General features: G+C 37.7%; 1 protein-coding gene across 1 annotated transcript; it reads right to left on the bottom strand.

Annotated features, from left to right (window-relative positions):
• Positions 1-1909: 1909 nt before the first annotated feature.
• On the bottom strand, positions 1910-24715 carry Spt5 (Transcription elongation factor subunit Spt5; the record flags this gene model as incomplete). The annotated part of the gene is given in 4 exon segments (XM_070091436.1): positions 1910-6427; positions 10293-10394; positions 24131-24246; positions 24548-24715. Coding segments are annotated over 4 exon segments (515 nt in total), but the record flags the coding sequence as incomplete, so codon positions are not given.
• Positions 24716-25139: the final 424 nt, after the last annotated feature.

Below are 25139 nucleotides of genomic sequence, written 5' to 3'. Positions count from 1 at the left end.
GGTTTTACAATGAAAAGTACCTTGAAATTGAGCTCAAATTAGCAGAAATGTTCGATTTTTACCAAAGTTCAAAAGTAAACAAATCATGCTAAGCGTTCAATACACGTCAACTGGTGAGTCTGATATTCTTTCACAAGTGCACTGATATTATTTATACCATTTCTACACTAATGCAGTAGTCTGCATAACAGTAAATCTTATTTTTTTTTGTGTGAGAATAAAAATTCAAAGTAGAAAGCAAAAGAAATATAAGAGGGGCCTGGGGACATGACTAATGAACAGAGGAAATGCTATTTTAGTGCCAGGAATGTCTTTGTTTATTCTGGACCTTACTTGGAAATTGGCATCTTTTGAAATTTGTGTGAAATTGGCAAAAATGCTAAATTCTGACCACTGTATTGGATAATTGAAGTCGGTAAATTGGTGGTTTCTTGTACTCATTCGATAGAAAAAATGGAGTTCTAGCGAAATAGTTATGATTTTTGTCGACTAGTACATTGGAATTGGCCGAAAATAGGGCTCAAAGTAGGCAAATCGCCGATGAGTAAGCAGCGTTGAGACTGCTAACTTCACGAGAGCATAATTCCCTAAGTTTTCCAACAAATTTCGTACTTTTGGTGTCATTATGATCAGGAAAAGATTCTCTATCTTTTTATAAGAAAAAATAATTTTTTTTTTTTTTGAAATTTGGGGGAATCTGAGAGGACCTGTGGACCCTGAAAGGGTTAAGAAAGAGGTGAAAGTGTATAAACTAAGGGAGGAGGAAGTTAGGGTGAGATATAAGCAACTATTGGCAGAAAGGTGGACTAGTGCGAGTATGAGTAGTGGGGGGGTTGACAAGGGTTGGAATAGTTTTAAAAAATGCAGTATTAGAATGTGGGGCAGAAGTTTGTGCTATAGGAGGGTAGGTGAAGGAGGAAAGAGGAGTGATTGGTGGAATGATGAAGTAAAGGGTGTGATAAAAGAGAAAAAGGTAGCTTATGAGAGGTTTTTACAAAGCAGAAGTCTTATAAGAAGGGCAGAGTATATGGAGAGTAAAAGAAAGGTGAAGAGAGTGGTGAGAGAGTGCAAAACGAGAGCAGATGAAAGAGTGGGAGACACACAGTCAAGAAATTTTGCTGAAAATAAGAAAAAAATTTGGAGTGAGATAAACAAGTAAAGAAAGCCTAGGGAACGACTGAATTTGTCAGTTAAAAAAAGAGTACGGTAGTTAGTTGATGGGGAACTGGAGGTATTGAGTACATGGCAGGAATATTTTGAGGAACTTTTAAATGTCGATGAAGAAAGGGAGGTGGTAATTTCATGCACTGGCCAGGGAGGTATAACATCTTTCAGGAGTGAAGAAGAGGAGGATGTGACTGTGGGGGAGGTGTGCAAGGCATTACGTAGAATGGAAGGGGTAAAGCAGCTGGAACTGACGGAGTCATGACTGAAATGTTAAAAGCAGGGGGTGATATAGTGTTGGAGTGGTTGGTATTTTTGTTTAATAAATGTATGAAAGAAGGGAAGGTACCTAGGGGATTTTGTTTCTTTTTGGGTCACCCTGCCTCAGTGGGAGACGACTGACGTATTAAAAAAAAAATCTAAAATTTCAAGCATGAATACAGGTGTTTAATACTAGTGTATGAGATATAAAAAATAAGTTACTCTCTTATTGTACTGTAATATTCCTACTAGTTTAGATCATTATAAACAAACCAAGACAACATTATCATATGCTTGTATCTAAACATTTTCCTATCTACCCCCATACCAGTTTAATCTTTTACAATTACTTAATAACCAACTGGCACCTGTGCACTGGCCTTATATGTATAATCAAAACGAGAGAAGCATATGAAGTACTTTCAATAATTTTGTAAGCATCATATCTGTACATATCAACGAATGGTACATTAAAACAAGTGCATGAAAAAATCAAGTTTATTTCACTCTTCAATATAAATGTTCCATCAATATATTTGATGCAGCCATGTGAATTCTAGACGTAAAAATAAAACAATCTTGTTGAGTAATATTTTTTCATCGTCAACGAATTTAGTTCTTTCAATACCATCAAGCATCTTCTACACAGATATGTTTACAAAAGGCTAATATGCTGACAAATAGCATAATAATGGTACAGGATTAACTACAGAACTTCAAGAATGTGTACACAAATTCGCCAAGAAAAAGAACAAGGGAGGTAAATGATCATTGTATAGCGAATAAAATTACACATGATAAATATGCAATAGATGTAAAATATATCACACAATTTTGTTGAATCACATATGACTTCTTGAAGAGCTTTTAATATGAAGAGCAGGTAAATGAGCAAGTTATTTGTGATGCATAACACCCTGTACATCATAAATCACAGTGAAGAATGTGACACTTATACAACATTTAGGAATCTTTACTGAGGAAATGTTTTGCCAGCCAGTGGCTTTTTCAGTCCAATACAGAAAAGAGTGTGGAAGATGAGGAGTTAAAAGGTAATCAGTCCCTCATTTTGGAGACGACTGAGGGACTGATTACCTCACACTCCTCACCTTTCACCGTTCTTCTCTGTACTGGACTGAAGAAGCCACTGGCTGGCAAAACATTTCTTCAATAATGATTCTCAAATGTTGCACAAGTGTCACATTCTCCAACTTGTTGGTTTTTTAAATGATTTACATCACATAAATCACTGACAAAAGTCTGCCTATCCTAGGATAGTTGTTGACAAATCCTTTCTACCCTCTCCAAAATAAAAAATAAAATATTCTCTTGATTTAGGTCCAAACCTCATATACAAAATTGCCATTATAAACTAAAAGAAGCATAATCAGCCAGCAATGACCATCAGTACTTTAGTTGCAACAGATTATCAAGTTGCTATTGTTTACAAGTCCCCTTTATATACAAAAGTATATACAAGCACACTACCTGATGCTTGTTAATTATACAAGATGCTAACAAGGATAACTAATTTAGAAAAGCATTTTGTATCTCTTACCTATTAACTGTTAATGTTCTACTTGATCATCATCTTGCAAACAACCAAGAAGCCCAAACTTTCGGAAGTACTGAGGATTATTCTGAAGCAACTTTTTGGGCAGCTAAATTATTACAAATATTAAGAAAGCAATGAAAAAAAAGTATATTGAACTTAGTTTTCTTGTCTCACATTACTTCAATAGACAGATACATATAAATATTGCAAGAAAAAATAATAAATATATGGGTGAGTGGTGCAATAAGTTAAACTGAAAGTAATACAGGTTAAAATAGTGGTGAGAGAGCAAACAAAAGGAGAACATATAAGAGAATGGGTGAAGCCTAATCAGCTAATTTTGTTGAGAACAATAAACAGTTTTGGAGCAAATGGACTTGGCAGTTAAAAATAATGTTGGGAGGCAGAGGTGTTGGGTAGATGGAGGAAATGTGTTGAGCTGTTAAATGTACAAAAGAAAAGGAGGTAGTAATTTCATGTATTTTGCAGGAAGGAATAACATCTTACTGGAGTAACCAAGTCCCAGATGTGTATGGGAGAAATACTCAAGACTTGAGGTAGAATGAAAAGGGGTAAAGCAAATGAGGCGGATGGAAAAAAAAAAAAAAGAGATGTTAGACAAAATGGATGGGTATATCATTTTAGTGGCTGGTAAGTTGGTTCAGTAAATGCATGAGGAGAGAAGGTACCTAAGAATTGGCAGAGGGCATGCAAAGATCCCTTGTATAAGGTACAAGGGGACACGAGAGAATGTAAGTACCGCGTAATGGTGACAGACGAATTATCATCGAATGCAGGACTGCAGGGTAGAAGGGTGGATTTAGGAAGGTGGGGTATGTGTAGACTTAGTGTTTACACTGAAGCGAAAGAGTAAACAATATTTTGATACAGGTAAGGAAAAAGGCATACGATAGGGTGGATAGGCGAGCAATGTGGGAGATGTTGCAAATGTGTGGAATAGGTAATCCATTACTAAAAGTGTTGAAGAGTTTCATGCAGGAAGTGAGGTTCAGGTTAAGGTACATAGAAGAGACGGGAACTAGTAACCAGTAAAAGTAACCTTAGACATGGGTGTGTAATCTCACATTTAGAGGTGCGGTTGTAAAAGAGGTGAATGCTAAGGAAAAGCGGGCAGAGGCAGGTGCTGGATTAAAAGATAATTCTGATCTCAAGTGGAGGAAGTTGTCACAGATGTTCTTTATCAATGGCACAGTTCAATGAGATTCTGAAAGAAGTTGCAAAGGTTGGAGGAATTTTGCATGGTATGTAAAAGAAGAAAATTAAAAGTGAACATAGATCAGTCAACGAAAGAGAAGGTGAACCACAGAATAAACGAAGGGGAGTAAAGGTGGATGGTGTGTTGAGGCATCTAAGGAAAAGAAGTTTACCTAAGGAGGCAAAATAGGGAAATACAGCAGAGCATAGTAGTACCAACACTCTTTATAGGTGTGAGGCATGGATTTGAAACTTTGCATTGAGGAGGAGGCTGGAGGCAGTGGAGATGTCACTTTTGAGAACAATGTGTGGGGGTAAACTTAGTGGAACCTCAGCTGTCAACTGCATTACTTCTTGAGCAAATCGGTTTTGAAACAAGGAATTCAAGAAAAAAAATGTCTTGGTACAATGACAGTGTAATGTCTCAATTTAAAGAAGTGTTAAAATGGACCCTGAAACAAACCTCAATTGACAGGTTTTCAGAGAGACAAAGAACCAGCGAGTCAGAACAAGGTATTAGCGGTGAAAAGAGACAAAGAGAAAACACCAGGAGAACAGTTGCCCAACATATTAATAGAAGGGTACTCTTCTAAGCAATAACATACCCCCTCCTCTCCTTCACCTCCTGCTTCCAGTACACCATTAGCTCTTCTCTAAGAGAGGAGAGGCAGTTAAATTTCTATTTACTGTAAGAGGCAGTTAAATTTTCATTTACTGTACAGTATTTCAGTTAGAGTTTCTTTTAGTATTCACTTTTATAGTTTTATGTAGTAGTTAGCACATTTTTAATAAATTATTATATTGTCATTTGAGATCTGGAATGGATTAATTCTATTTACATTATTCTTTATGGGAAAAACTGCTTTGGTTGTTGTCCATTTTGGTTGTCATATCGACATCTGGAGTGAATTAAATTCGAGAACCAGAAAATTTAGGGCGGAGATTAAAAGATGGGGTGAAGTTACCAAAAATACAATTCAGAGGCTGAGAATTGATTACCAGTGTGATTTGGGCATTTAAAAAGGATGGAGCAAAATGGGATTACTAAGAGTTTATATAAACTTGAGGTGAAAGAAATGAGGGGGTAGGGGTTGTCCCAGGAAAAGTTGGAGGGAGGGGGTAAAGAAGGTTTTGAGTGGTAGAATCATGAACATCAAACAGGCTTGAATGAGCATCTTAGAGTACAAAAAAGTAATTTTATGGCTTGGTGCCCTATTGGAGTGTGAGCAAAGTAACAGTTGTGAAGGTATTGACGGAAACTGGTTAGCCAGACTCAAGTCCTGGAGGTGGAAAGTACAGTGCCAGCACTACATAAAAGGTGAGGATGTTGAAGTTCTGAAGATCATTTGAACTTATAACAAGACAGCAACTGAATGAATGATGGTGAAAGTGTTACCCACCTCAGTGGAAAATGGCCAGTGCAAAATAAAAAGAAGGTAACCAGTATTGTTTTGTTTTTTTCTTTTTTTTTTTTGGGGGGCTTTACACACACTATTTGGCAATGAATGAGTAAGTACAGCAATTAAGAAAATCTGCATCAAAAATGAAAGAAAAAATAGAGAAAAGCATCATGAGAAAACCTAACAAATGAAAGGTTTTGAAGAATCTAATTGCTACAGTAAAAATCCTGATTACCTATGACCTTATGTTACATTATAGAGATGTTTCATGCACTTTTTTACTCCATTTAGCTAAGTCTGATAGACCAAGAAAACTCAATTTGACCTGAAACAATTAGAATACTTACATTTACTATTACTACAGCAATGTACTTTAATTTAGTTCTAGTTACTCCTTAGCCATATTTCATAAATATTCCTAAATTTTCTTATATTTCCTAAAATCTCTGTTGTAATTCTACCAACTTCATTAGCACAAGAAATCACAAAATCTGATCAATACGCTCAATATTTCCTAAATTTGGTCATACCTCTACAGTAATGCCAAGATATTGATCCAATAAACAGTTAAGATTACATAGGTTCTTGTTTGTTTATGTATTACTTAAAAAGCTGCAGTTTTAACAATTACAGCCTATTTCCTTTTCAAAAGAACAGCTCATATAAGGAAAAAAAATTCAAATAAAATTTCAAATTGCGCAAGTTACTTCATTTTGCACAAATAGCGAAGTTGCAACATCTTTACATCTGCATGATCTAGCTTTACTACACCTTCATTGTGGTCTATGGAGAGAAGGTTGCCCGTCTGCTCACGCTCCTCTCCAAAAATTACCTGCAAAGATTTATGTCAAATAATGGATGATTCTCAATTGCTGGTAAACTCTTTTGTAGCAAGCCTTAACACATGACAGGTTAGTTATGCTGTTAGACTCAACACCACTAAGTTGAATGACCCTCATGAGTGTCATGCTTCATGAAATATGTACTACATACATAAGTAAAAACTAATGCACGTAACAGTCCATGAAATACCATAAGAAGTAAAATTTTGTATAATTTAGATTTAGCATTAAAATCAGTCTGAAAATATGGTAAATATTTTCCAGGCACAGAATGGTTAGTGATCAAAATAAAACTTCATAAACATCAAAGCTTAGGTGAAGGCTGTAATTAACCCTTTGAGGGTCCGTGCCGTAGATCTACGGCTTTACGTTAAGGGTCCAAACCGTAGATCTAAGTCATGAGCTCAGGTCACTCTTATAAGCTGTGAGCGGTAAATTTTAGCCTAGATATGAGAGAATACATCTATGTGGTATGTGTGCACCTCATAAAACAAATCCTGCAGCACACAGTGCATAGCGAGAGGAAAAAACTGAGACCGTAATTTTCGATTAAAACAGCGACTTTGCAGTGTTTTTTCATGTGTTTTTTATAGTTGCACAGTGGTCCCTCGCTTTTCGTAGTTCCCGGCAATTGTAAATTTGGCCAATCACAGGGGTATTTTCGTATAAACATGGGCTCGCTTTTCATAGTTGACTCGCGAGTCGTAATTCGTCTGGGACGTGTACCCACGGCGTGAGCCGTGGCGGCAGCCAGTCTGGCATTGTTTACCAGTGAGCGAAGGTCCCCTCACGTGCTCCAGCGAAATATTTCATATTCCATTTATTTTAGTGCTTGCAAGTACTAAATAAGCTACCATGGCTCCAAAGAAAGCTCCTAGTGCCAAGCCTGTGGTAAAGAAGGTGAGAAATACGATTGAATTTAAGAAAACCATCATTGAAGAATATGAAAGTGGTACAAGTGTGGCTGAACTGGCCAGGATGTATAAGAAACCCTACACAACCTTATGTTCCATAGTGGCCAAGAAAAAGGAAATCAAGGATGCTGTTGTTGCAAAGGGGGTAACTATGCTGACAAAAATGAGATCACCAGTACTCGAAGAGGTTGAGAAGCTATTATTGGTGTGGATACATGAGAAACAATTAGCAGGAGATACTCTTATGACTTCAATTATTTGTGGAAAGGCTAGGCAGTTGCATGATGATTTGGTAAAGAAATTGCCTGCAAATAGTGTTGATGTGAGTGAATTTAAGGCCAGCAAAGGCTGGTTTGAGAGATTTAAGAACTGTACTGGCATACACAGTGTGGTAAGGCATGGTGAGGCTGCCAGTTCGAACCACAAGGCGGCTGAAAAATATGTGCATGAATTCCAGGAGTACATAGAGGCTGAAGGACTGAAACCTGAACAAGTGTTCAACTGTGACGAAACAGGCCTCTTTTGGAAGAAAATGCCAAAGAGGACCTTCATTACACAAGAGGAAAAGGCAATGCCAGGACACAAGCCTATGAAAGACAGGCTGACGCTAATGTTCTGTGCTAATGCTAGTGGGGATTTCAAAGTGAAGCCATTACTAGTGTACCATTCTGAAAATCCCAGAGTGTTCAAGAAAAACAATGTAATGAAGAGTAAATTGTGTGTGTTTTGGAAATCTAATAGTAAGGCATGGGTCACAAGGAAAATTTTCGTCGAGTGGTTCAATGAAGTGTTTGGCCCTAGTGTGAAGGAGTATCTCCTGGAAAAGAAATTGGATCTCAAGTGCCTGCTAGTAATGGACAATGCACCTGCTCATCCTCCAAACTTGGATGACCTAATTTTCGAGGAGTTTGGGTTCATCACAGTAAAGTTCTTGCCCCCGAATACCACTCCTCTCCTCCAGCCCATGGACCAGCAGGTCATTGCAAACTTTAAAAAACTCTACACAAAAGCAATGTTTCACAGGTGCTTGACTGTGACCAAAGACACTCACTTGACCCTAAGGGAATTTTGGAGAGAACACTTCAGCATCCTCCATTGCATAACCCTTATAGGTATGGCTTGGGAGGGAGTGACTACCAGGACTTTGAACTCTGCCTGGAGAAAATTGTGGCCAGATTGTGTCGACAAGAGGGATTTTGAAGGGTTTGGGACTGACCCTGATGAGCCTATGTCTGTTGTAAAATCAATTGTGGCACTGGGGAGTTCCATGGGGTTGGATGTGAGTTTGGAGGATGTGGAAGAATTGGTGGAAGACCACAACAAAGAGCTCACCACTGAGGAGCTGCAAGAGCTTCAGCAGGAAGAGCAACACATCGCAGCTCAGAATCTTGCTGCAGAGGAGGAGGAAGAGAGATGGAAGAAGGCGCCTTCTTCAGAAATTAAAGAGATTTTTACTATGTGGGGTAAGATGGAAAGCTTTATGGAGAAACATCACCCTAACAAGGTTGTTGCAAGCCATGTTGGCAACATGTACAGTGACAAAGTCTTGGGCCATTTTAGGGAAGTGTTAAAGAGACGCCAGAAACAGAGCTCTCTCCACAGTTATTTTGCGAGACAGGACTCCAGTGACTCTCAAGGTGGTCCTAGTGGCATTAAGAAACAGAGAAGACAAGCAACCCCAGAAAAGCAATTGGTACCTGAGGTGTTGCTGGAAGGGGATTCCCCTTCCAAACTATAAACAATCCACTCTCTCTCCTCCTCCAGTCTCCCATACACTAAGAAGAATCTCCAATAAAGGTAAGTGTTATGCTGTTAATGTTTCATTCATCATTTCTCATTGTATTGTTTATGTACTACATGTATATTTCATGTAAAAATTTTTTTTTGTTTTAATACTTCTCGGTGTCAGGAATGGATTAATTGTATTTACATTATTTCTTATGGGGAAAATTGATTCGCAAATCGTAAATTTCGTTTATAGTAGCTCCTCCAGGAACGGATTAATTACGAAAAACGAGAGACCACTGTATTTGCGATTTCTTGGTGTCATTTGATAGAATGGAAGATATATTACAGAAATAGAGATGATTTTGATTGGTTTTAGTACTTGAAATGGCTTGAAACCGAGCTCCAAGTAGCGGAAATGTTAAATTTTTGCTGATGTTCAAGAGTAAACAAATGACCTCACACGTCTAATACACACCTGCTGGTGGGTCTAATGTACATTCACAAATGTAGTGATATTATTTATACAATTATTACAATACTGCATAACAGTAAATCTTCTAATTTTTTGGTTTGATCAAAAATTCATTATGTGAATAAAAAATCAAAATGGAATTCATTAGTAAAGCCTGAAAACATAACTAACAAACAGAGGAAATGTTAGTTTAGTGCCAGGAATGCCTGCATTGTTTATTCTGGACCCTATTTTCAAATTGGAATATTTTGAACTTTGCATTAAATTGGCCAAATTACCAATTTCCAATCACTTTATTTTGTAGTTGAAACAATTGACTTGGCGAATTCTTGTGCTCAATCGATAAAATACAAGTATTACTAGTGAAATAGCTAAGAATTTGGTCAACTGGAATCACGTGATTGGCCTAAAATGGGAGTCAAACTCGGCAAAATTGCCGATGCGTAAATATCGCTGACACATCAAAATTCGCGAGAGCATAATTTCGTCAATTTTCCATCAAATGTCATACTTTTTGTTTTATTACCTTCAGAAAAAGATTCTCTACCATTTCATAGGAAAAAATAACAAAATTATTTTTTGAAAATTCTTGGACACTGGTGCACACTTTGAAATTTGGCCTCTGGACCCTGAAAGGGTTAAAACAGCATTGCCAGTGCAAACTAAATCTCAATAAGTAATCAGTACAAAATACTTTTGAAAAATACACAAATACAAAGTCACACAATTTGCAAAACTTACTTTGACACGATCGCCTTGTTCTGGTGTGATGGGCTCCAGCGTCTCACAGGAGAAGTTGACAACACGTTCTTCCTCTGGCAAGAATACAGAGCACATTCCACCCTGTTGGCACAAAAATTATGATTAAAGAGGAATCTACAACATTCATTATTTTTATTTTTAACATACAAACCATATTTCACCAAGGTAGCACTTGTGATATACCTGTGACCAGTTTTGAGTTTTCCTACACCTACACGATAGAATTCAAGAAAGAACACACCAGCCAGGGTACTTCCCCACACACACAACTTGGTTTGAGTAAGACTTGCACATGAGTGAATAGAATTATCAAAGCTAATTGCTTGGGGAACATTGAAAATTGGGTTGGGCAAATATTATGTTAGTGGGATGGTTTGTGAAGGACCTGCCTAGTATGGGCCAAAAGGTCTGCTGCAGTGTTCCTGCTTTCTTATGTTCCATACACCATCAAGAGTCTTCAATAAAGGTAAGTGTGATGTTCTCGTTTTATACTTGATTTCTCATTCTTTTTTGTATGTAAATCTATATTTAATCTATAAAAAAAAGTAATTTTTGTTAATACTTTTGGGTGTTTGGAACGGATTAATTGGAGTTACATTATTTCTTATGGGGAAAGTGGTTTCGAGTTTCGTGAATTTCAACTTTCGGCAGACTCTCTGGAACAGATTAATCACAAAACTCGGGGGTCCACTGTATTTTAGGTATGCATACTGGTTAGAAAGTCTGTCGTAAGTCCAAGTCGTCAGTAAACGAGTAGTACATTGCTAAAGAGGAGAGGCTGTACTGTGGACATTCCAGACATTAAAGCAACATTTTCCCTATTCATTAATCACTTCCTTAGCCCTCTCCTATATTATAACTATTCTCCATTTTGAATGAATTAGTACACTGGCAGTCTCCCACCAAAGTATGGTGCCCCCCCCCCCCCAAAAAAAAAAGAAACACTTTCACCATCACTCATTCCATCATTGTCTTGCCAGAATACAGGAGGGCCCTGCTTATACAGCAGGTTAGGTTCTGGGCTGCTACTGCTGTAAGTGAGAAATTTCTGTAAAGTGAAACAAGCCTTTTTTCCACTTTCAAATCCATATAAAAGCCTGATAACACGTTTACACTATCATATATTAACCATTTGAGGGTCTGTGCCATTGTTCTACGGGTTTAACCCTTTCAGGGTTTCGGCTGTATTAGTATGGCTTACACGCCAGTGTCCATGACGTACAGTATGCATAAATTCTATTGCCTTCAAATCTAGTGAGAGAAAGCTGGTAGGCCTACATATGAAAGAATGGGTCTATGTGATCAGTGTGCGTAGTATAAAAAAAATCCTGCAGCACACAGTGCGTAATGACAAAAAAAAACTTTGACCGTGTTTCTGGATTAAAACAGCGACTTTGCACTATATTTTCGCACTGTATTTATTGTTGTATTCTAGTTTTCCTGGTCTCATTGTATAGAATGGAAGATATATTACAGAAATTGAGATGATTCTGACTGGTTTTACAATGAAAAGTACCTTGAAATTGAGCTCAAAGTAGCAGAAATGTTCGATTTTTACCAAAGTTCAAAGGTAAACAAATCATGCTAAGCATCCAATACACGTCAACTGGTGAGTCTAATATTCTTTTACAAGTGCGCCGATATTATTTATACCATTTCTACACTAATGCAGTAGTCTGCATAACAGTAAATCTTGTTTTTTTTTGTGAGAATAAAAATTCAAAGTGGAAAGCAAAAGAAATGTAAGAGGGGCCTGGGGACATGACTAATGAACAGAGGAAATGTTATTTTAGTGCCAGGAATGTCTTTCTTGTTTATTCTGGACCCTATTTGGAAATTGGCATCTTTTGAAATTTGTGTGAAATTGGCAAAATTGCTAAATTCTGACCACTGTATTGGATAGTTGAAATCGGTAAATTGGTGGTTTCTTGTACTCATTCGATTGAAAAAATGGAGTTCTAGCAAAATAGTTATGATTTTTGTCAACTAGTACATTGGAATTGGCCGAAAATAGGGCTCAAAGTGAGCAAAATTGCCGATACATAAACATCATCGAGACCACTAACTTCGCAAGAGCATAATTCCGTAAGTTTTCCATCAAATTTCATACTTTTGGTGTCATTATGATCGGGAAAAGATTCTCTATTTTTTTCATAAGATTTTTTTTTTTTGGGGGGGAAATTTGGGGGACCCTGAGAACAAGTCTCTGAGAGGGCCTGTGGACCCTGAAAGGGTTAAAGCCAGGTTCTGTGCCGTAGTACTACGTGATGAGCTCAGCTCACTCCGATAAGCTGTGAGTGGTAAATTTGGACCTAGATATGAGAGAATGGCTCTGTGTGGTAAAGGTGCACCATATAACAAATATCCTGCAGCAAACCGTGCATAATGAGAAAAAAATTGCAACTGTATTTCTGGTTTAAGTGAGCAATAAAACTAGGTCTAAAAAATGCATATACAGTACACTCATTACTTACCTTAAAATATTTTCATCCTTAGCTCATAGCAAGTGGTGTATATATTCATTGTAGGAAGTCTGAATAAATGAAGAATGGGTATAACTGAAAAACCGCTGTATTAGAGAAATGCTGTAAAGCGGAGCCCTCCCATACATTCAATACATTCTTAATAGTGACAGTGGAAAGCAATGCAAATGAATATATTAGATGAAGATTATATTATGGCCACATTACTTTTGTTAATTTGTACAGTAATTGCCATGAAATTTGTACAGTAATTGCCATGAAATTTGTACAGTAATTGCTATTAAATCTGTACAGCAACTGCTATGAAATTTGAACAGTATTTGCTATGAAATTTGGAGACTAAGTGCTATGAAATTTGAACTGACGCCATTCACTTACACTGTAGTGCATCACTTATTTAAAATTTTCTGAACAAAAAATTTAGCAATTGAAAGTAAAAAATTAAAAATGTAAATTTTTCAGAGTAAAAGAACAGATTTATAATTTTCATTAAGAAAAATAAAAAACTCCTGTATTTTCTCAATGCCCACTAAAATAGCTTTCATATGGTAAATTAACAGATACCAAACTGGTACAGCCCCACAACTGTTGTGCATTCTTTGGCTTCAGACACCTGATTCAATAAATCTACTTCATCTGATCTAGACCCTGTCAGTTTGTTCCAAATCTATTGGTTTAAACTGAAGAAGGCACTTAGTTAAGATAGATGGCACAACCCACACAGTTTTCCCAGAATCTCACAAGTTCCATCTTGATAAGATTTACTTGGTCCTTTAGTTCTCACTCCTAGTATTGGTAAATACTTTTTTACATAATTTACTTTTCTTCTTTTACATATATTTCACTTGTTTGTCTTTTGCATGTAGTTTATCTTTCTTCTTTTTTTTACATGGCATACCTTCTACTTTTCCATAGTTTACCTTTCTTGTACTACTATAATACTGGTAAAATATTTCTTATGACAACTCTTTCCTGTACAATTTTTTTCAACACGTCAGCCGCCTCCCACCAAGGCAGGGTGATCCAAAAAAAGAAACTTTTGCCATCATTCAAAATTTTCACCATTATTCACACACCCTTACTGTCTTTGCAGAGGCGCTCAAATACGACTGTTCAGATTTCAATCCAAACAGCAAATATCCCAAACCCCTCTTTTAAAGTGCAGGCATTGTACTTCCCACCTCCAGGACTCAAGTGTGGCTAACCAGTTTCCCTGAATCCCTTCACAAAATATTGCCCTGTTCACACTCCAACAGCTCGTCAAGTCCCAAAAACCAACTGTCTAATATTCTTCTTTCAACAAACTGGCCGTATCCCACCGAGGCAGGGTCGCCCAAAAAGAAAAACAAAAGTTTCTTTTCATAACTTTAGTAATGTATACAGGCATTTTAGTTGCATCTTATGACATTCATGGCTTACAGAGGAAGTATTCTGTTCCACTTTCCCATGGAGTTACCTAATGTTATCTTCAATATACATTTCACCTATTATTTCTCTTCACCCCTGCACTTCCATTCCTACAGCCATAAACTTCATTCTTAAAAATACACCCTACCTAAATGAAGAAAACAATGGTGAGAATAAGTAGATATGTGAGAAAGGAGAAGATTAAAGGTTGGAATGGAAGGAGTACAGATGAAGTGAAAATAACAAACTATGTGAAAATGATATATCTACACATAGTAGGTTGGTAGACAGCAACCACCCAGGGAGGTACTACCGTCCTGCCAAGTGAATGTAAAACAAAAGCCTGTAATTGTTTTACATGATGGTAGGATTGCTGGTGTCTTTTGTCTGTCTCATAAATATGCAAGATTACAGGTATGTCTTGCTACTTCTACTTACACTTAGGTCACACAACACATACATGTACACGTTTATTTATACAAACTCATCTGAGTTTTCTTTGATTTTATCTTAATAGTTCTTGGTCTTATTACTTTTCCTTTTATATCCATGGGGAAGTGGAATAAGAATCTTTCCTCCGTAAGCCATGCGTGTTGTAAAAGTCAACTAAAATGCCGGGAACAATGGGCTAGTAACCCCTTTTCCTGTAAAGATTACTAAAAAGAATAAGAAGAAGAAAATTGTCAAAGTGGGAAGTCTGAATGTGCGTGGATGTTGTGCAAATGATAAGAAAGAGATGATTGTGGATATTATGAATGAGAAGAAGCTGGATGTCCTGGCTTTAAGTGAAACAAAGCTGAAGGGGGTGGGAGAGTTTCAATGGAGAGGAATAAATGGGATTAGGTCAGGGGTTTCAAATGGAGTTAGAGCTAAAGAAGGAGTAGCAATAATGTTGAAGGATAAGCTATGGCAGGAAAAGAGGGAATATAAATGTATTAATTCAAGGATTATGTGGAGTAAAATAAAGATTGGATGTGAAAAGTGGGTTATAGTAAGCATGTATGCACCTGGAGAAGAAAGAAGTGTAGAGGAGAGAGAGAGATTTTGGGAAATGTTGAGTGAATGCGTGGGGAGCTTTGAATCAATTGTGAGAGTAATGGTGGTTGGGGATTTCAATGCTAAAGTGGGTAAAAATGTTATGGAGGGAGTAGTAGGTAAATTTGGGGTGCCAGGGGTAAATTTAAATGGGGAGCCTTTAATTAAGCTATGTGTAGAAAGAGATTTGGTAATAAGTAATACATATTTTATGAAAAAGAGGATAAATAAATATACAAGGTATGATGTAGCATGTAATGAAAGTAGTTTGTTAGATTAAGTATTGGTGGATAAAAGGTTGATGGGTAGGCTTCAGGATGTACATGTTTATAGAGGGGCAACTGATATATTGGATCATTATTTAGTTGTAGCTACAGTTAGAGTAAGAGGTAGATGGGACAAGAGGAAGGTGGCAACAACAAGTAAGAGGGAGGTGAAAGTGTATAAACTAAGGGAGGAGGAAGTTCGGGGGAGACATAAGCGACTGTTGGCAGAAAGGTGGGCTAGTGCAAAGATGAGTAGTGGGGGGGCTGAAGAGGGTTGGAATAGTTTTAAAAATGCAGTATTAGAATGTGGGGCAGAAGTTTGTGGTTATAGGAGGGTGGCGGCAGGTGGAAAGAGAAGTGATTGGTGGAATGATGAAGTAAAGGGTGTGATAAAAGAGAAAAAGTTAGCTTATGAGAGGTTTTTACAAAGCAGAAGTGTTATAAGAAAAGCAGAGTATATGGAGAATAAAAGAAAGGTGAAGAGAGTAGTGAGAGAGTGCAAAAGGAGAGCAGTTGATAGAGTGGGAGAGGCACTGTCAAGAAATTTTAATGAAAATAAGAAAAATTTTTGGAGTTAACCCTTTCAGGGTCCAAGGCCCAAATCTGGAGTCACGCACCAGTGTCCAAGAATTTTCAAAAAAAAAATTTGTTATTTTTTCTTATGAAATCGTAGAGGATCTTTTTGTGAAGGTAATAAAACAAAAAGTACGAAATTTGGTGGAAAATTGACGAAATTATGCTCTCGCGAATTTTGATGTGTCAGCGATATTTACGAATCAGCGATTTTGCCGACTTTGACTCCCATTTTAGGCCAATTACCTTATTCCAATCAACCAAATTCTTAGCTATTTCACTAGTATTACTTCTATTCTATCGATTGAGCACAAGAAATCGCCAAGTCAACTGTTTCAACTACAAAATAAAGTGATCGGAAATTGTTAATTTGGCCAATTTAACACAAAGTTCAAAATATTCCAATTTCAAAATAGGGTCCAGAATAAACAATGTAGGCATTCCTGGCACTAAACTAACATTTCCTCTGTTCATTACTTATGTTTTGAGGCTTTACAAATAAATTCCATTTTGATTTTTTATTCACATAATGAATTTTTATTCACACCAAAAAATAGAAGATTTACTGTTATTCAATACTGTAAGAATTGTATAAATATCATCACCATATTTGTGAATGTATATTAGACCCACCAGCTGATGTGTATTAGATGTGTGAGGTCGTTTGTTTACTCTTGAATATCGGCAAAAATTTAACATTTCCGCTACTTTGAGCTCAGTTTCAAGCCATTTCCAGTGCTAAAACCAATCAAAATCATCTCTATTTCTGTAATATGTCTTCCATTCTATCAAATGAGACCAAGAAATCGCAAATACAACTATAAAAAACATACGAAAAAACACTGCAAAGTTGCTGTTTCAATCGAAAAATCATGATTTCATTTTTTTTCTCTCATTATACACAGTGTGCTGCAGGATCTGTTTTATGTGGTGCACACATACCACATATATGTATTCTCTCATATCTAGGCCCAAATGTACCACTCACAGTTTATCAGAGTGAGCTGAGCTCATGGCGTAGATCTACGGTTTGGACACTCACCATAAAGCCATAGATCTACGGGACGGACCCTGAAAGGGTTAAACAAGTTAAGAAAGTCTAGAGAAAGTATGGATTTGTCAGTTAAAAACAGAGTAGGGGAGTTAGTAGATGGGGAGAGGGAGGTATTAGGTAGATGGAGAGAATATTTTGAGGAACTTTTAAATGTTAAGGAAGAAAGGGAGGCGGTAATTTCATGGACTGGTCAGGGAGGTATACCATCTTTTAGGAGTGAAGAAGAGCAGAATGTAAGTGTGGGGGAGGTATGCGAGGCATTACGTAGAATGAAAGGGGGTAAAGCAGCTGGAACTGATGGGCTCATGACAGAAATGTTAAAAGCAGGGGGGGATATAGTGTTGGAGTGTTTGGTACTTTTGTTTATTAAATGTATGAAAGAGGGGAAGGTACCTAGGGATTGGCAGAGAGCATGTATAGTCCCTTTATATAAAGGGAAAGGGGACAAAAGAGATTGTAAAAATTATAGAGGAATAAGTTTATTAAGTATACCAGGAAAAGTGTACGGTAGGGTTATAACTGAAAGAATTAGAGGTAAGACAGAATGTAGGATTGCGGATGAGCAAGGTTTCAGAGTGGGTAGGAGATGTGTAGATCAAGTGTTTACATTGAAGCATATATGTTAACAGTATTTAGATAAAGGTAGGGAAGTTTTTATTACATTTATGGATTTAGAAAAGGCATATGATAGAGTGGATAGGGGAGCAATGTGGCAGATGTTGCAAGTACAGTGGACCCCCGGTTAACGATATTTTTTCACTCCAGAAGTATGTTCAGGTGCCAGTACTGACCGAATTTGTTCCCATAAGGAATATTGTGAAGTAGATTAGTCCATTTCAGACCCCCAAACATACTCGTACAAACGCACTTACATAAATACACTTACATAATTGGTCGCATTCGGAGGTGATCGTTATGCGGGGGTCCACTGTATATGGAATAGGTGGTAAGTTACTAAATGCTGTAAAGAGTTTTTATGAGGATAGCAAGGCTCAGGTTAGGGTGTGTAGAAGAGAGGGAGACTACTTCTCGGTAAAAGTAGGTCTTAGACAGGGATGTGTAATGTCACCATGGTTATTTAATATATTTATAGATGGGGTTGTAAAAGAAGTAAATGCTAGGGTGTTCGGGAGAGGGGTGGGATTAAATTATGGGGAATCAAATTCAAAATGGGAATTGACACAGTTACTTTTTGCTGATGATACTGTGCTTATGGGAGATTCTAAAGAAAAATTGCAAAGGGTAGTGGATGAGTTTGGGAATGTGTGTAAAGTTAGAAAGTTGAATGTGAACATAGAAAAGAGTAAGGTGATGAGGGTATCAAATGATTTAGATAAAGAAAAATTGGATATCAAATTGGGGAGGAGTATGGAAGAAGTGAATGTTTTCAGATACTTGGGAGTTGACATGTCGGGGGATGGATTTATGAAGGATGAGGTTAATCATAGAATTGATGAGGGAAAAAAGGTGAGTGGTGCATTGAGGTATATGTGGAGTCAAAAAACATTATCTATGGAGGCAAAGAAGAGAATGTATGAAAGTATAGTAGTACCAACACTCTTATATGGGTGTGAAGCTTGGGTGGTAAATGCAGCAGCGAGGAGACGGTTGGAGGCAGTGGAGATGTCCTGTCTAAGGGCAATGTGTGGTGTAAATATTATGCAGAAAATTCGGAGTGTGGAAATTAGGAAAAGGTGTGGAGTTAATAAAAGTATTAGTCAGAGGGCAGAAGAGGGGTTGTTGAGGTGGTTTGGTCATTTAGAGAGAATGGATCAAAGTAGAATGACATGGAAAGCATATAAATCTATAGGGGAAGGAAGGCGAGGTAGGGGTCGTCCTCAAAAGGGTTGGAGAGAGGGGGTAAGGAAGGTTTTGTGGGCAAGGGGCTTGGACTTCCAGCAAGCGTGCGTGAGCATGTTAGATAGGAGTGAATGGAGACGAATGGTACTTGGGACCTGACGATCTGTTGGAGTGTGAGCAGGGTAATATTTAGTGAAGGGATTCAGGGAAACCAGTTATTTTCATATAGTCGGACTTGAGTCCTGGAAATGGGAAGTACAATGCCTGCACTTTAAAGGAGGAGTTTGGGATATTGGCAGTTTGGAGGGATATGTTGTGTATCTTTATACGTATATGCTTCTAAGCTGTTGTATTCTGAGCACCTCTGCAAAAACAGTGATAATGTGTGAGTGTGGTGAAAGTGTTGAATGATGATGAAAGCATTTTCGTTTTGGGGATTTTCTTTCTTTTTTGGGTCACCCTGTCTTGGTGGGAGACGGCTGACTTGTTGAGAGAGAAAAAAAAAAAAAAAAGTAAGATAAAATAAATTGCTGAATAGATGAAAGAAAACAAGTTGCATATGTTATGGAAAGAAAAATGTGTCAAATTAAAAAATTACTATCAGAGTATTTATAGTATAGTGGCACCAACACTTTTTTTGTTTTGGGTGTAAAGCATAACCATCAAATGCAGCAGCAGGAAGCTGAGGTAGTGGAAATGTCTAAGATTTGTGTGTAGTGTGAATGTTATGCAGAGAATTAAGTACATGTACATGTACTTCTACTTACATTTAGGTCACACTACACATACATGTACACGTTTATTTATACACACTCGTCTGAGTTTTCTTTGATTTTATCTTAATAGTTCTTGGTCTTATTACTTTTCCTTTTATATCCATGGGGAAGTGGAATAAGAATCTTTCCTCCGTAAGCCATGCGTGTTGTAAAAGTCAACTAAAATGCCGGGAACAATGGGCTAGTAACCCCTTTTCCTGTAAAGATTACTAAAAAGAATAAGAAGAAGAAAATTGTCAAAGTGGGAAGTCTGAATGTGCGTGGATGTTGTGCAAATGATAAGAAAGAGATGATTGTGGATGTTATGAATGAGAAGAAGCTGGATGTCCTGGCTTTAAGTGAAACAAAGCTGAAGGGGGTGGGAGAGTTTCAATGGAGAGGAATAAATGGGATTAGGTCAGGGGTTTCAAATAGAGTTAGAGCTAAAGAAGGAGTAGCAATAATGTTGAAGGATAAGCTATGGCAGGAAAAGAGGGACTACAAATGCATAAATTCAAGGATTATGTGGAGTAAAATAAAGATTGGATGTGAAAAGTGGGTTATAGTAAGCGTGTATGCACCTGGAGAAGAAAGAAGTGTAGAGGAGAGAGAGAGATTCTGGGAAATGTTGAGTGAATGCGTGGGGAGTTTTGAATCAAGTGTGAGAGTAATGGTGGTTGGGGATTTCAATGCTAAAGTGGGTAAAAATGTTATGGAGGGAGTAGTAGGTAAATTTGGGGTGCCAGGGGTAAATGTAAATGGGGAGCCTTTAATTGAGCTATGTGTAGAAAGAAATTTGGTAATAAGTAATACATATTTTATGAAAAAGAGGATAAATAAATATACAAGGTATGATGTAGCACGTAATGAAAGTAGTTTGTTAGATTATGTATTGGTGGATAAAAGGTTGATGGGTAGGCTCCAGGATGTACATGTTTATAGAGGGGCAACTGATATGTCAGATCATTATTTAGTTGTAGCTACAGTTAGAGTAAGAGGTAGATGGGAAAAGAGGAAGGTGGCAACAACAAGTAAGAGGGAGGTGAAAGTGTATAAACTAAGGGAGGAGGAAGTTCGGGCGAGATATAAGCGACTATTGGCAGAAAGGTGGGCTAGTGCAAAGATGAGTAGTGGGGGGGTTGAAAAGGGTTGGAATAGTTTTAAAAATGCAGTATTAGAATGTGGGGCAGAAGTTTGTGGTTATAGGAGGGTGGGGGCAGGAGGAAAGAGGAGTGATTGGTGGAATGATGAAGTAAAGGGTGTGATAAAAGAGAAAAAGGTAGCTTACGAGAGGTTTTTACAAAGCAGAAGTGTTATAAGAAGAGCAGAGTATATGGAGAGTAAAAGAAAGGTGAAGAGAGTGGTGAGAGAGTGCAAAAGGAGAGCAGATGAAAGAGTGGGAGAGGCACTGTCAAGAAATTTTAATGAAAATAAGAAAAAATTTTGGAGTGAGTTAAACAAGTTAAGAAAGCCTAGGGAAAGTATGGATTTGTCCATTAAAAACAGAGTAGGGGAGTGGGAGGTATTAGGTAGATGGCGAGAATATTTTGAGGAACTTTTAAATGTTGAGGAAGAAAGGGAGGCGGTAATTTCATGCACTGGCCAGGGAGGTATACCATCTTTTAGGAGTGAAGAAGAGCAGAATGTAAGTGTGGTGGAGGTACGCGAGGCATTACGTAGAATGAAAGGGGGTAAAGCAGCTGGAACTGATGGGATCATGACAGAAATGTTAAAAGCAGGGGGGGATATAGTGTTGGAGTGGTTGGTACTTTTGTTTAATAAATGTATGAAAGAGGGGAAGGTACCTAGGGATTGGCGGAGAGCATGTATAGTCCCTTTATATAAAGGGAAAGGGGACAAAAGAGATTGTAAAAATTATAGAGGAATAAGTTTACTGAGTATACCAGGAAAAGTATACGGTAGAGTTATAATTGAAAGAATTAGAGGTAAGACAGAATGTAGAATTGCGGATGAGCAAGGAGGCTTCAGAGTGGGTAGGGGATGTGTAGATCAAGTGTTTACATTGAAGCATATATGTGAACAGTATTTGGATAAAGATAGGGAAGTTTTTATTGCATTTATGGATTTAGAAAAGGCATATGATAGAGTGGATAGAGGAGCAATGCGGCAGATGTTGCAAGTTTATGGAATAGGTGGTAAGTTACTAAATGCTGTAAAGAGCTTTTATGAGGATAGTGAGGCTCAGGTTAGGGTGTGTAGAAGAGAGGGAGAATACTTCCCGGTAAAAGTAGGTCTTAGACAGGGATGTGTAATGTCACCATGGTTGTTTAATATATTTATAGATGGGGTTGTAAAAGAAGTAAATGCTAGGGTGTTCGGGAGAGGGGTGGGATTAAATTATGGGGAATCAAATTCAAAATGGGAATTGACACAGTTACTTTTTGCAGATGATACTGTGCTTATGGGAGATTCTAAAGAAAAATTGCAAAGGTTAGTGGATGAGTTTGAGAATGTGTGTAAAGGTAGAAAGTTGAAAGTGAACATAGAAAAGAGTAAGGTGATGAGGGTATCAAATGATTTAGATAAAGAAAAATTGGATATCAAATTGGGGAGGAGGAGTATGGAAGAAGTGAATGTTTTCAGATACTTGGGAGTTGACGTGTCGGCGGATAGATTTATGAAGGATGAGGTTAATCATAGAATTGATGAGGGAAAAAAGGTGAGTGGTGCGTTGAGGTATATGTGGAGTCAAAAAACGTTATCTATGGAGGCAAAGAAGGGAATGTATGAAAGTATAGTAGTACCAACACTCTTATATGGATGTGAAGCTTGGGTGGTAAATGCAGCAGCGAGGAGACGGTTGGAGGCAGTGGAGATGTCCTGTCTAAGGGCAATGTGTGGTGTAAATATTATGCAGAAAATTCGGAGTGTGGAAATTAGGAGAAGGTGTGGAGTTAATAAAAGCATTAGTCAGAGAGCAGAAGAGGGGTTGTTGAGGTGGTTTGGTCATTTAGAGAGAATGGATCAAAGTAGAATGACATGGAATGCATATAAATCTATAGGGGAAGGAAAGAGGGGTAGGGGTCGTCCTCGAAAGGGTTGGAAAGAGGGGGTAAAGGAGGTTTTGTGGGCGAGGGGCTTGGACTTCCAGCAAGCGTGCATGAGCGTGTTAGATAGGAGTGAATGGAGACGAATGATACTTGGGACCTGACGATCTGTTGGAGTGTGAGCAGGGTAATATTTAGTGAAGGGATTCAGGGAAACCGGTTATTTTCATATAGTCGGACTTGAGTCCTGGAAATGGGAAGTACAATGCCTGCACTTTAAAGGAGGGGTTTGGGATATTGGCAGTTTGGAGGGATATGTTGTGTATCTTTATATGTATATGCTTCTAAACTGTTGTATTCTGAGCACCTCTGCAAAAGCAGTGATAATGTGTGCATGTGGTGAAAGTGTTGAATGATGATGAAAGTATTTTCTTTTTGGGGATTTTCTTTCTTTTTTTTTGGGTCACCCTGCCTCGGTGGGAGACGACCGACTTGTTGAAAAAAAAAAAAAAACTAGTAAGAAATTAGAAGATGGTATGAAGAGTATAATTCTGAGTGAAAGAAGGAATGCTGAAATTGCCTGTCAAGTAGCGGAGAAAAACAGAATATTGAGAAGGGTAGGTAGAAAGTGTAGGGGACATCTGAGAAAGGATAAGAAGTAATGTAAAGGGTATCATGTCATATCCTAAGAGAAAGCTGATATTTCCCCATGGTTTGGGTATAAATGCCAATGCAGATATGATAATTCAGATGCCAATGCAGATACGACAATTCAGATAACTCTTCAAACTGCAAATATCCCCACTCCTCCTCCAGAGTACAAGCACTGTATTTCCCATCTCCAGGACTCAAGTCCAGCTAACAAGTTTCACTGAATCCCTTCACAAAATGTTACCTTGCTCACTCTCCAACAACTCATCAAGTCCCATACACCATTTGCCTCCACTCACTTCTAATGCGCTCACATACGCCTGCTGGATATTCGACTATTGGGATAATTTTAACATTTTCTCTAAATCTACAATACACTCACTGCTTATTCTGTTCCATCTTATGAAACAAACCTACTGTCAAATTCTTCAGGAATTACTGCAATTTTAGGGACTGTACATGAGCTCAGCATAGTTACCAGTAGTTGACAATCTGTTAAGCTCATGTGCAACCCCTAAAAAATTGTTGTAAAGTTTTCAAAATCTGGCAAGTGGAACAGATCAAGCAATGAACACAATGCAAATTATATTAAAAACTGGTGATACCATCCTACCCTACATACAGAGTATATGACCCTTATTACCCAATACCTCTTCATAATATCTGGTTAAGTGCCTACACACACTATTAAATTTATAAATAGGTAAAAATGACAATCTGACAAATGAATGGACATGCAGATTTCACCCCTAGAAACAAAAATAATTTAATAAAACATTTCTTACCGATAAACTTCGGATAATACCAGTTTGTCCAATGAGACCAGAATCATCGTGGGTGTCCTTGATCCTCACTTCAATATCTGTTGTCTGCCAATCTTGCATGCCCAAGGAGTCCATACCTGATGGGAACAAACATTGATGATATTTTACAATAACTGCACATTAGAGGCTATAAATGCCAACCAAGACTCAAAACAGTACTGCACATATCTGAAGTTTAAATGCAGTCGATGAAAAGCTTAAGTATATAAACAAAATAAGGAAGTCTTGCATTTCTTTAAGTAAATGAAGTACTGTAGCTCGCCTAAGAGACGAATACAGTAAATGAATATGAATACTGTACAATGAAAAGTCATATTTCTGATAAACAATATGCAAAAACTCATTTATCTTGATAAACAATGTATTACAACAACTCACCTGCACCTGGTGTTTGAGGATTGTATGGAGAAGGTGCACCTGGTGTCATGGGGCTGTATGAAGCTAATGGTGAGGGTGAGGCATACCCTCCAGAGCCTGGTGATGGAGAGCCTTGGTAACCTGTGCCAGGGCTTGGTGTGCCCACATAAGCAGCAGGACTACCACCAGCTGGAAAAAGTAGATGGAAGAATATTAACCAGTGAATAGTATTAAAATAATTAATGACAACCTAATTTATTTAAAAAAAAAAAACTATATTTAACAATTTTAATCTTTTGCCATCCAATGTCATGAAACAATTTGGGAAGCAAAAGCTACTGTATCTTTGTCTTACTTCAGCTTCTGTATCTTTGTCTTACTCCAGCTACTGGATCTTTGCCTTACTCCAGCTACTGGATCTTTGTCTTACTCCAGCTACTGTATCTTTGTCTTACTCCAGCTACTGGATCTTTGTCTTACTCCAGCTACTGTATCTTCATCTTATTCCAGCTACTGGATTTTTGTCTTACTACACCTACTGGATCTTTGTCTTACTCCACCTACTGGATCTGTCTTACTCCAGCTCCAACTTTTAGCAGTTCCAACGATCAAT

The sequence above is a fragment of the Cherax quadricarinatus genome, chromosome 35 (genome assembly GCF_038502225.1).
Source record: "Cherax quadricarinatus isolate ZL_2023a chromosome 35, ASM3850222v1, whole genome shotgun sequence".
In the NCBI taxonomy this organism is placed as follows: Eukaryota; Metazoa; Arthropoda; class Malacostraca; order Decapoda; family Parastacidae; genus Cherax; species Cherax quadricarinatus.
The sequence above is the reverse complement of the archived record's forward strand: the minus strand, read 5'-3'. Positions and strand labels throughout refer to the sequence as shown.